At 52.1% G+C, this 12,808-nt stretch overlaps 1 protein-coding gene across 1 annotated transcript in view; it reads left to right on the top strand.

Moving 5' to 3' along the window:
* WDR93 (WD repeat domain 93) overlaps positions 1–12,808 on the top strand; it is an 89,172-nt gene that overhangs the window by 49,350 nt on the left and 27,014 nt on the right. The window contains exons 8-10 of the mRNA XM_060260069.1: positions 8,199–8,367; positions 11,238–11,308; positions 11,804–11,890. Of these exons, the coding sequence (XP_060116052.1) occupies positions 8,199–8,367; positions 11,238–11,308; positions 11,804–11,890 (327 nt within the window). The remainder of the gene's footprint in view (positions 1–8,198; positions 8,368–11,237; positions 11,309–11,803; positions 11,891–12,808) is intronic.

Genomic DNA, 12,808 nt, shown 5'->3' on the forward strand with positions numbered 1-12,808 from the left:
GGTCAGGATTGGCCTGACCAACCCTGTAGGTTGTACCGGGGATTGTATATAAGTGGGACCCGGCCCGCGTGTTCTCTCTCTTGCAACGTGCTCCTAATAAACCATGTTGCCCTACTCTCGTCTCCGCTTCGAGTACGTTACACTGGCGACGAGGATGGGATACTAGCCTTATCGGCTACGACGGAGATCTTGGGCAACGAACGACCGGTCACGACCGCCGCCGCCACCATGGCCAACCAGGGCGGAATCACCGGCTACCTCGAGGCCTTCGACCCTGCTAATCCAGAGGCCTGGGAGTCCTACTCGGAACGGGTCGAGTTCTACCTCCGGGCCAACAAGGTCACCGACGCCGGAGCAAAGAGGGATGTTCTCCTGAGCGTATGCGGGCCTGCCACGTTCGAGATCGCAAAGGGTCTCTCGGCGCCCGCCCGCCTGGCGGAGAAATCTTACGAGGAGATCATCAGACTCCTCACGGGCCACTTCTTGCCGCAGCCCTCACGGGTGGCTCGCAGATTCCTGTTCCACAGGAGGGACCAGGCGGCAGGAGAATCGGCCGCCGACTGTCTGGCAGCCCTCCGCAAGATCGCCGGGAACTGCAACTTCCCCCAGCTGGAAGACACCCTGGCCGACCGGTTCACGTGGGGCCTCCGCGACGAGAGGCTCCAGCAGAAGCTCTTCGCCAAAGAGGAGCTCACCCTCCAGAGCGCCTTCAGCGAAGCGGTGGCGTTCGAGAGGACCTCCAGGACCTTTCCCAAGACCCGGTCAGACGCCGTCCACCACGAGGAGCTGGACCACGACCGCATGGAGGAGAGAGAAGCCTACCAGCTGCGTCGCCCCGCCGGCCCACCCAACAGAGCGGCCCAACGCCCCCGAGCGGCCGATCGACCACCGGCGTCGGAGAGGGCTCCGGCCACCAAGTGCGCCAGCTGCGGCGACGCCCACGATCGGAGAGACTGCCAGTACCGGACCTGGGACTGCCGGAGCTGCGGGAAGACCGGCCACATCGCCAGGGCTTGCCGGGCCAAGCTCAACCGCCGGAGGCCGACCACGCACCACGAGTCAGCGGAGTTCCACTCAGCAGACTCCACGTCCCTACAGGTACTGAACTTGCCCCTCGCCACCCCCGATAAAATTAAAGTGGCAGTCCTCATCGAAGGAAACCCCTGCCAAATGGAGGTGGACTCAGGTTCTTCCATTTCCCTCATAGCGGAGGAGACCCTGAGGGAACTGTGCCCCCGGCAGCGGCTGCAACTACGGCCGGCGAACTTCATACTCCGGGACTTTCAGAAGAACCCGGTGCAAGTTGCGGGGTGGGCGCGGGTGCAAGTCGAGAGGGGGTCCTTCTACGGGCCGCTGGACATCCTGGTGGTAAAGCGCCAACTTGCCACCCTGCTAGGGCTGGATTGGTTCAAACCCTTGGGAATACGCGTGGAGGGGGTGGGGCAAACCCTAACGCCCAGCGGGTTCGGGGAGATTTGCAAAGAGTTCCCCAAAGTATTCGACGGGTCCCTGGGAAGCTACAAGGGGCCGGCCATCTCACTGCCCCTAGACCCCACGGTCAGGCCGATTCGGCTCAAGGCAAGGAGGGTTCCGTTCGCCTTGAAGCCCAAAATAGAGGCCGAACTAGACCGCCTTACAGCCCAGGGAGTCCTGGAGCCAGTGGACTACGCCCCCTGGGAGACCCCCATCGTAACCCCACTTAAGCCAAACGGGGAGGTGCGGATCTGTGCAGACTACAAATGCACGATAAACCGGGCACTGCAGGACAACCCCTACCCAGTGCCGGTGGTGAGCCACGTCCTGGCTGCCCTCGCGGGGTCTAAAATCTTCGGGAAGCTGGATCTGGCCCAGGCCTACCAACAGCTCCCGGTAGACAATAAGACGGCCGAGGCCCAGACGATAGTAACGCACAGGGGGGCCTTCCGGGTGAGGAGGCTACAGTTCGGGGTAAGCGTCGCTCCGGGGATCTTCCAGAGTATAATGGACGCTCTCCTTAAAGGGATCCCCGGAGTCCAGCCGTTCTTCGATGACGTTTTAGTCGCCGCCCCGGACCCCGAAGAATTCGGCAACCGCCTAAGAGAGGTGCTCCGCCGGTTCCAGGCTGCGGGGCTCAAAGTCAAGAGGGAGAAGTGCCTGCTGGGGGTGCCACGGGTGGAGTTCCTGGGGTTCGCCGTGGACGCAGCGGGAATCCACCCCACGGAAGAAAAGACACGGGCCATCGTGCAAGCTCCGGCCCCCACCTGCAAAGCGGAGCTACAAAGCTTCTTGGGGGTCCTTAACTTTTATCACTCTTTCCTCCCCCACAAGGCAGCCCTGGCAGAGCCCCTTCACCGCCTACTGGATAAAAAAGCCCCTTGGGTTTGGGGAAAACGACAAGCCGCCGCGTTTCAGGCGGTCAAGGACGTTCTGGTGTCCAACGCGGTGCTCCACCATTTTGACGAGGGCCTCCCCGTCATCTTGGCTTGCGATGCGTCGCCGTATGGGGTGGGAGCAGTCCTGGGGCACCAACTCCCGGACGGGAGGGAGGTGCCGGTAGCGTATTACTCCCGCACACTGACACCGGCAGAGCGCAATTACGCGCAGATAGACAAGGAGGCTCTGGCGATCGTGGCGGGGGTCCGCAAGTTCCATGAGTATCTGTATGGGCGGAGGTTCACCATAGCCACGGACCACAAGCCCCTCTTAGGTCTGCTGGCCCCAGATCGACAAACCCCCCAAATCCTGTCACAGCGCGTGTTGAGGTGGAATCAATTCCTCAACTCCTACACTTACACACTGGTACACCGGGCCGGCAAGGCTATGGGTCACGCTGACGCGCTCAGCCGCTTGCCGCTCCCGGAAATGGGTCCAGACCCTGCCCCCGCACACCAGGTCATGCTGATGGAGAGCCTCCCAGAGCCGCCCCTTCACGCAGCGGAAGTCGCCAAGGCCACCCAGAAACATAAGACACTTGCACGGGTGCTCGACTGGGTGGTGAGGGGGTGGCCAGAGGGGAACATGGGGGAAGATTTCAAACCCTATAAGGTCAGGAGGGAGGAACTAGCGGCCCACAAGGGGTGCCTACTATGGGGTAGTAGGGTGGTGATTCCGCCCCCGCTGCAAAGACGCGTTCTAGAATCCCTCCATGAGACCCACCCTGGCATAGTGCGTATGAAGGCCCTAGCCAGAAGCTACGTCTGGTGGCCGGGAATGGACGGGGAAATAGAGAGTTGGGTCCGCAGGTGCCAGACGTGCCAGGAGTCGCGGCCCGAGCCTCCCAGCGCCCCCGCCACTAGGTGGGAGTCCACCAGGAAACCATGGTCGAGACTCCACCTCGACTTCGCGGGGCCATTCCAGGGGCAGATCTTCATGATAATTGTGGACGCCTACACCAAATGGCTCGAGGTCATCCCCGTAGGGTCCACCTCGTCCGCAGCCGCAATCCGAGCATTACGCAGGGTCTTAAGCACACACGGTATAGTCTCGGACAATGGGACCGCTTTCACGTCCGCAGACTTCCAGGCGTTCCTCCAGCGATACCTTATTAGGCACATAAGGTCGGCCCCCTTCCACCCAGCCACCAACGGTCAGGCAGAGCGGATGGTCCGCACCACCAAGGAAGCCCTGGGCCGTATTGTACAGGGAGACTGGGACCACCGATTAGCGGCATTCCTATTCGACAATAGGATCACCCCCAACCCGGTCACCGGGGTTAGCCCGGCCGAGCTCCTCATGGGACGAAAGCTCATACCCCGGCTGGACAGACTACACCCTGACCGGGCGTCAGACACCCGCGAGAGCCCCGAGGTCCGGGACGCAGTCAGGGGTTTCTTCGCGGGCGACCCGGTTTACGCCCGGAACTACGCGAGGGGACCCAATTGGGTGGCGGGCCGAGTGCTACGAGTCACCGGGTCCCGCCACTATGACATATCAACTGAGGGGGGCCAGGTACTACGGCGGCACATAGACCAATTGAGGCGCCGCACGCTACCAGAGGAACTGGCGGACACAGAAGAGGCAAGCGCCGGGGAGGAGCTCGCCGGGGACCGACCGGAGGACGCGGCCCCATCACCCCTAACACCGGCCCAGGTAGCACCGGAACCGCCAGAGCCCGAAGGTGCCGAAGAACCAGTCCGGCCGCCACCGTCCGCACCAGGGGCCCCCGCAGCATCAGATGCGGTGGCGGCGCCTCCCCCACAGGACCTCCTCAGACGGTCCACCAGAGAGCGCCGACCTCCCGCATATCTGCAAGACTATGTTCATTAACCAGGGGGGGAGGGGTGTAGTGTATCAGTAAATAATATGCGACCGGGCACAGGGGCAACTGGGCCGTCCCAGAAGCCCCAGCGCAGGGCGCGAATCTCCCCGCCTATCAACAGCTGTGGCGGGAAGTTCAACGGGTCAGGATTGGCCTGACCAACCCTGTAGGTTGTACCGGGGATTGTATATAAGTGGGACCCGGCCCGCGTGTTCTCTCTCTTGCAACGTGCTCCTAATAAACCATGTTGCCCTACTCTCGTCTCCGCTTCGAGTACGTTACACCAACCCCGTCTGCACAATGCAGGAAAGTCACAAATACTTTCCCACCCACCCCCCAGTTACCCTTGCTCTATGCCAAGAAGAGCGGGAGGACCCCTCCAGGATCTCTTGCCAAAATCACCACATCATCTCTTCACATGTGAAAGGATTCCAGCCACTCTCTGCTTAATCACCAGATTACTGGGAAGCCCAAAAGGAGCAGAAAGGTGTTGCCGGTATGCACTCCGATGCAAGTCAGCTGTCTTTGGATTTTCCAAAAGGAAGCAAATCCCTCTGAAGCTGCCGCTGTCTTAAAACAATAACTGTGTCCCAACTGATTCATAGCAACCCCAGGATCATGGATTTTCTAAGGCAAGATATGAGCAGAGAAGGTTTGTTTTTGCCCACAAGTTTTCCTTGGTGGCCTTCCCACCCAGGTACTTCTCACAAGCTATAACAGTTCCCCCAAGAGCCAAAAGATTGGGTTATAATTATAATGATTGCTAGGTTACTATGATTGCTAGGTAAAGCTGACTCCCTACCCCACCCCACTCTGGGCACCACATGAAGCCTGGCTACTGTGCCAGTCTCTGAGCCTCTCTCTAGATGGGTGAACCAAACAGAGATCATGCCAGCCAAGTGCTTCCAGACATGAAGCACAGAAATAATGGGTTGTTATTAATAACTGCTAGGTAAGGCTGACTCTCTCCCCCCCCCCCTCCCCCAGTCTCCAGTCTTTTCCGCTCCTCCTGCTACAGAGGCTGAGGCATATCTGCCTACCTCTCCATCTGTACAAATGATAGCATTCTTCACCTGAAGTTGTAAAGAAGAGGGGGCAGGATGGAGGGCAGAGACCAATGCTAAGCTGGGAGGGTGGAGTTCCCATTAGAACAGATGCTGGGCAGCAAAGGGGCTGCTGACCTCGGTCTGCTGGGGTTACAAAGCAAGCCTAGATCATTTAGAAGCCCTTTCCTCCACCCCCCACACCCATCAAACCAAAGCAACTGACAAGCACGGAAAAAGATACTTTCTTAGCAGTTTTTCTTGATGCTGCAAGCCAGGAGAGAGGCAGCCCCAACTTCATGTGTGGCTGCCACCACCAAAGGACCTCAGTCGCTACGGGCCTTGACCCTCCAGCCTGCAACAAGCCCTGCAACTGGCAGCCAGCTTCCTCCCCCTGCCCAAACTGCACACTGCGGCTGCCACCCAGACACCTTGCAGCTGCTCCTTGGTCCTGGTCCCCTCCAGCCTGCTCTGTCGTACCCAAGCAGCAAAAGACCCTGTGCCCAGCCACTGCCCCATCCTGCAGCCTGAACTGTGTGTGGCTGCTGAGGCCCCCCGAACAACTTGGTGAAGCTGCGGCTTGACAGATGCTCCTTGGCCCTCATCCACTCCAGCCAGCTCTGTCGAGCCCAAGGAGCAACAGGCCCTGTGCCCAGCTGCATTTGGGCAGCTGCTCTTTGGGCCAAGGCCGTTCTGACCTCTGTTACTCTGTGCTGGCTGGCTGCTCCCTCCCCCAGCCTGAAGTGCGCCCCATTGCTACCCAAACACCTCGGTGAGCCTGGGGCTGGGCAGCTGCTTGTTGGGCCAAGGCCCTTCTGACCTCCTCTGCGGCTCTGTGCCAGCTGGCTGCTTCCTCCCCCGGCCTGAGGTGGGCCCCGCTGCCGCCCAAACACCTTGGCAAGCCCAGGGCTGGAGAGCTGCTCATTGGACCAAGCCCTTTCTGACCTCCTCTGTTGCCCTGTGCTGGCTGGCTCTCCCTCCCCCAGACTGAACTGCACCCTACCTCAGTGCGGTGGGCAGCAGGAACTGAGCAGCCTGATTGCTTGAGCTGTGCCCGGCCAACTGCAGCAGAGCTAGCCTAGCGAGTCACACATGGCCTGTCCCTGTTGCCACCAGCCCAAATGAGAACATTAGTTTTGAAAAGAAAATACATATATATATTTGCTCATGCTTATCAGGGAAACCAGCTCCAGGTAGGACCCAGGGACACAAAAGATCAGTTTCCCTGTAGAAAGAATGCAGCTTGATACAATAGAAAGGAGGCAGGAAGGCACAGAAGACCAGCAGGGTCACGTAGCTCTCTTGGTCATGTGAGGCAGTTCAGTCAGGACAAAACGAGGGAGCTGCTGATCTGAGCACCCAAAACAGCTAGTGGTAGCATAGCTGACCTGATTAGGGGTGTGTGTGTGTGGGAGAAGTGGGGTGAGGGGGGGGGCTGTGGTCTACCGATGGGCCGAATTGAAGCTCTCAGCAGGCCAGTTTTGGCCCACAGGCCATCATCAGAGAGGGTCTACTCAACCACCTTTTCTAAGGATCGCAGTGAGGACTGTATCCTCATGAGAAGAAAGAACCTGGTGCTGTTTCACCTACTTCACCAAATTTCCTTGCAAGAAAAAAAGAAAAGAATATGCATGTGAAAAGAGCTCACTTGAATAATCCTTTTTTGTTCCTACACTGGCATTAACATGCAAGCTTTGTAGAGCTCTTTAATTTAGCTCAATGGCTTCCCCTCCTGGGAAACCAAGGTGTTCCTTAATTTAAGATCTTGCACATCATACTGAGGAGAGTGTGGGATGTGTTCAGGCATGCATTCTCAGTGCATGAAGAAGTAGTGGTCCAGTCAACCTTACCAATGAACGGAAGCTTTGTTTCACTTACTGCATGGCATCCATACATCTGAGGCATATTTCAACATTCCTATAGCTCTGGGCCATTGCAAAGCTTACATCCACAAGTGGGGGGTGGGGGGTGGGACTTGTTTCCGGACTTTACATAAGAAGACGGGGCAACTGATCTGATGTGCAGACCGTCATCTTCAGACCCCAAAAGCTATTTGTGAGGTGATCAGAACATTTATTTATTTAAATATTTATACCCTGAAGATGATGATATTGGATTTATATCCCGCCCTCCACTCCGAAGAGTCTCAGAGCAGCTCACAATCTCCTTTACCTTCCTCCCCCACAACAGACACTCTGTGAGGTGGGTGGGGCTGAGAGGGCTCTCATGTCAGTTTGTGTTCAAATTGATACTAACCAGAATGCCTAAACTGTTGTGTTGCTTACTAACCCTGTAAACTGTAACTATAATTTAGCTGTGAGAGCAGGAGGAGTGGGGGGGGGGGGGAAGAGGAGCTTGGCGCCAAGAGCTGTAAAGGTGTTTGAAGTGCAAACTATGTGGCTGGCTCTCAGCCGCTGCAAGGCCGCCTGTGGGGGAGAGAGAACGGACGCGGCTAGCTATGCAAGATATCAGTGTGTTAACCTCGCACCTCTTAGAAGTAGAATGCAACTGTATTGTGAGAATGATTTAAACCCCCTAGCTTTGATCCTGGGCCATAAAGGCCAGCTAGTGTGTGTGTACCTTATCACTTTCAAAGAACTTTCGTAGCGGTAACATGTATGTATCCAATAAATTAAACTTATTTTCAAATGAAAAGAGTCTGTCCATTGGAGCGTCCATGAACCCTACGCTGACATCTCACAGCAACTGCCCTTTCAAGGACAACCTCTGCCAGAGCTATGGCTGACCCAAGGCCATGCTAGCAGGTGCAAGTGGAGGAGTGGGGAATCAAACCCGGCTCTCCCAGATAAGAGTCCGCACATTTAACCACTACACCAAACTGGCTGTTAAAGTAAATGTTAGTCTTCAAGGTGCTGTTTAATTATTTTTAACATAGCCTTGCATGTCTTCAAACTCAGGTAGTGCATTTAAGAATCCTTATGAAGCTTTAATGAAGAGTGATGATGGCACTGTGGTTGGCTTGGGACAGAACCATATAATCAAGGACCACCAGTGGGAACGACTGGAAGAGATTTTTAACAGTACTTTCCAACAATATCTGGACTTAGAGAGCAAGGAGAAACTCAGGTGAAGGGGAGGGGATGTTCTTTTTAGGTGCTTCCTTCTAGTGTCCATCCATGTAACACTGAAAAGAGCAATGCAGCAAGGTTCAACCCGCCCCCCCCCATTCTTTTCTACTGCTGAATTAAAATTGACATGGTCTCCCTCCCTCCCCCCCTACAAGTCTATGCCATTGCACAGTTCTGCAAACAATTCCAATATGGCTCCAATGGGTTTCTTGCTTTCACCAGCCTCTCATGCACTTAAATAATTTGTTTGAGCTGCTCTCTTCTTTTTAAAGAAGCACCCAATGGGGATGGAATGTGCTCACAACAATCCTTATAAAAATACACACAATATTTCAATTCAATTTTAATATGGTCTGCAATCAGTACAAATCTAATTTATAGTTTACAGATTAGAATTTTTTTGAAAAAGTATCAGATAAACAATGTGAACAGTATAAAATATTTAGGTCAACAGACTAAAATTGTAATAGTAGTTATTACAATAAGCAATTTGAAATAAAACAAATGTTATTAATATTTTACTTTAGTGCATAAAGTAAGTTTGCTATTTGTATAAACAACTGAGAAAAACCTTGCACACGAGACTGTAATCTGTGGATTGGCTCCCATAAGTTCCTAGTGATCTCAGAATCAGAATGATCTGGGGATCTACTAGATAGAGGAATAATAAATTTAGCATGAATCTCCTGATAGAATTTAAATGAGAGCAAAACATGTTCAATAGTTTTGTCAGCACCAGTGCCACAAGGGCAAAGCTTCTCAAGCATGGGGATCTTTCTATATCTCCCCTCTAAGATCACACCATCTAGCTAAAGAAAATGCCCTGCAGTGGGCAGGATACTCCAAGAATGAGAGATATGCAGCCAGCTTTGAAATATTTCCTATGTTGTCCACTGCTAAAAAATTCAGTACACCATTAATATCTTGTTGCCATTCAGTGTCAGGTACCCTCTGTTTGATTACGGCTTTTGCCTTGTCTAGACCAATAGCAAGAAGAGGCTGTGGTGAAGAGCCTAAGGTCATCAACTTGTGATAGACCGTGGTTAGCCAAGGGGATCTAAAGCAATCCTGAAGGATTAAAGGTGGTAGTCCTTGGGGACATTCAATTTGAGCCAGAAGTTAATAGAGGCGAGGCTTACTTTGCCTCTATTTTAGTCAGGCCAGATTCCAAGTGCAAACTGGTGTTGGATACAGATCTAGGGAGACCCAAAACTGCCTTTAAAATCTTGATTGAACTTTCTCCAGAGGATGGGGAACCTAATATTGTCCCATAGAGGAGCTGGGCTAAGGTTTTGGCCTGATATAATTTGAGGGCAGCAGGTACATAGTTAAAAAAAAAATAAAATTGTCTGGGCTGATTTTAGGCCTACTGCTGCCACGTGCCCATGATGGGCATTCCTTGCGCCTGACTATTGTAGTTTCACTCCAAGATACCTGAACCTCTACTTGCTCAACCGCATGCCCATTGAGACTCCTGCCCCTGATTATAGGTCTATTCCCAAAGGACATAATTTTTGTTTTTTGATAATTGATTGCCAACTGATTCTCTTTGCAGAAGAGACTAAAGGCCTGAAGAGCTCTTCTGAGCCCCCACTTCTGGAGAGAAGTATTGTATCATCAGCATATAGGAGTGCAGGGACCTTTCTGTTGGCTAAAGTAGGAGGGTGAAAAGTAGGGTTGTTTACACTACTAATCTGGTCATTGATATAAAAAACGAATAATAAAGATGTCAAGACACAACCTTGTTTCACCTTTTTCAGTGTTGAGATGGAGTTGGTAAAGTGTCCATGCCATGCCTGTTACATCAGACTTTGATAGGTGTATACACAATATTTTAAAATGTGCACAAGTAGAAAACTGATTAAAAAGCAGCATTTGGATGGCCAAGGCTAGCCTGGTCTCATCAGATCTAGGGAGCTAAGCACAGTAGGAAGTCAAGTGTTGCAGAGGCAGGAAACAGTAAATCACTTTTGTTTATTGCCTTCAAAACCCCATGAAAAGTCACCATAAGTCAGCTGTGACTAGACAGCACTTTACATACAGAAACCAGCATAAAAGATCAGAAAAGAGCAATAGGTAGCATAGTGTCGGAATATAGTCTCTGCAGGTAATATTCTAGCTACAGGACAGCCAGTGTGATATAATGGTTAAAGTGTCAGATGAGGATCAGGGCAGTCAAGGTTCAAGTCCCCACTCTGCCTGGCAGCTCACTGGGTGACCTTGGCCTATCTCTCTCAGCCTCATCCATCTCATAGTGTTGTTGTAAGATGAAGAAGAGTCTCAGAGAGGCTTACAGTCTCCTTTTCCTCTTATTTGTTTCTGTTTTCTTCTCATAGTCACCCTGTGAGGTAGATGGAGCCGAGAGATCTTTGAGAGAACTGCACTTGAGAGAACAGCTCTTGAAAGATCTGTGACTGACCCAAGATCACCCAGCTGGCTGCATGTAGAAGAGTGGGGAATACATTAATAAAAAGGAGATGGGGAAAGTAATGGACACCACTCTACACTTTTTGAAGGAAGGGTGGGATAAAACAATATACTGAATAAATATATAAACAGCAGTTTGGACTATGGAAGCAGGGCAGAGAATTAAAACTTCATATAGCCGGGTGAAGGAATAAATAATAAGATAGCAAAAAAGCAGCAGAATAAGTAGTGGTGGTGTTGAAGGAAACAAAATAACAGAATTATGGGGAAATAATAAGTTGGTCCCAGTTGAAGAGGGAGGGGATTCTGCCCTGAAGGTGCCATCACAAAGGATGTTGTGTCTCCAGTCACCCTCTCTCTTCCTTTCTGATGAACAGAACTTCTTAGCTGATAGTCAGGTTCATATCTGTTTTCATTAATTATTATCTCCCCCTATGTTAGCCATGCTATGTTTCATTTTCACGGTCCTGGACGCACCTTGCCCATTGGAATGGAAAACAAAGCTGAGCCAGGTAATTTCAGGCTATGGGGTGGGCAATTGCTATGGAGCTTACTTTTGCAGGCTTCTAATTTTGAATGTGAAAAACTACAGAGCAAAACAAAAGTGGGGCAGTCACTAAGACCTGTATTCTAAGCTGCCTTTCTACTCACAGAGCAGAGGAGGGACATTTTTGCCAATTCCTCCCTCCCCCCCCTCACTGTTGCCCTTCCCAAATTTGATCCCCATCTTGTGGGGGAGCAGTGCTGACTTGTAGAGGAATGGTCTCAGGAGCCATAGATGTCTGCAGCGGAGGAGGGTGGGAAGGAAAATTACTATGTATGCATCCCAGATTTGTTTGCAATGGATAGGATAGGACTGCTTCTGGGATATGATTCCTGTGACTTGATTATTTGTTCCTGTTTTCTCCTGGTTTTGCTCTACTTGCTGTCTTGATGGAAAGTAACAGTAGACTGTTTCTTTCCCACTGGCCTGTCTTTAATTTCTTCCTCTTTTCTTCCTCCCCAAGATGCTCCTGTGGCACTCAGCCTTCACTGGAGTTCAAGCCACAATCTCTGCTTCTACCTGCTTAGTCGTCCTCCAAAGGAGAAACCAGGTAAGGTGAACTTTTGTTTTTGGGCATCCTGCAGTCTAGTTCTAGAGTGACTCTCAGGACACCTTTGTTTGGCAGCATTAAGTTGGTTGGCAGTCCTGGAAACACAGTGTCCTTCACTCATTTGGTTATATAGTACACTGTGGGAATAGAGAAGGGATTATTTGGGCATCAGGATTCAGGCAGGGAGTCAATTTCAGTTTAGTTCTTACTCTGAGATGAGCATGTACCCTGCTGCTTCATTCAGCAGATCTACTCAGCAAAGTTGCTCCAATTTAAGTGGCTCTTCTGGCAGAAAAATCAGAGCAGACTCCTTAGACTAGAGAAAGACTTCCAACTTTACTGAGCTGAAGTAGCAGGATCCAGGTAAGGGTATCCCAGATCGAGACCAGAGTGTTCAGCATTTTGTACTATAGCAAGGAGCTGTGCTTCAGCAGGAACTAAGGTGCAGTTTAAGTACATTTTTGTACACTTGAGGTTGTACTCAACGTTGTCCTTTTGGTTAAGTCTAAGGTATTCCCTCTAGATGTCACGGCTGGGGCCGGGTCAGGCAAAGTCCAGAGGCAGTCCGAGGTCTGTAGCCAGCAAGCAGGAGTGTCCAAGGTGCCAAATCCAAATCGCTGTGCAAGTATCGCAGGTCCGAGGTCCAGAAGCCGAGGTCAGGGAGTCCAGAAGTCAAAAGCCAAAGTCAGGAATTCAGGAACCAAAGTCAAGCCGGAGTGGATGCTAGAACGTCAGGGAGATGACTAGTTGCTTCCACAAAGCCTCCTCCCAAAGCCCACAGCTATATAGCCCTCTGCTGGCTGTTGCCCATTTGGGCTAATTGCTGGCTCTGGGAGGCAGCCAGGATCCTGTTACAACTCAAGCATCCTTGCTCTTAGGAGGGCCAGAATCCTCTCAAAACTCAGGACTCAGGGAGCG

This window comes from Heteronotia binoei, chromosome 19 (assembly GCF_032191835.1).
Source record: "Heteronotia binoei isolate CCM8104 ecotype False Entrance Well chromosome 19, APGP_CSIRO_Hbin_v1, whole genome shotgun sequence".
In the NCBI taxonomy this organism is placed as follows: Eukaryota; Metazoa; Chordata; class Lepidosauria; order Squamata; family Gekkonidae; genus Heteronotia; species Heteronotia binoei.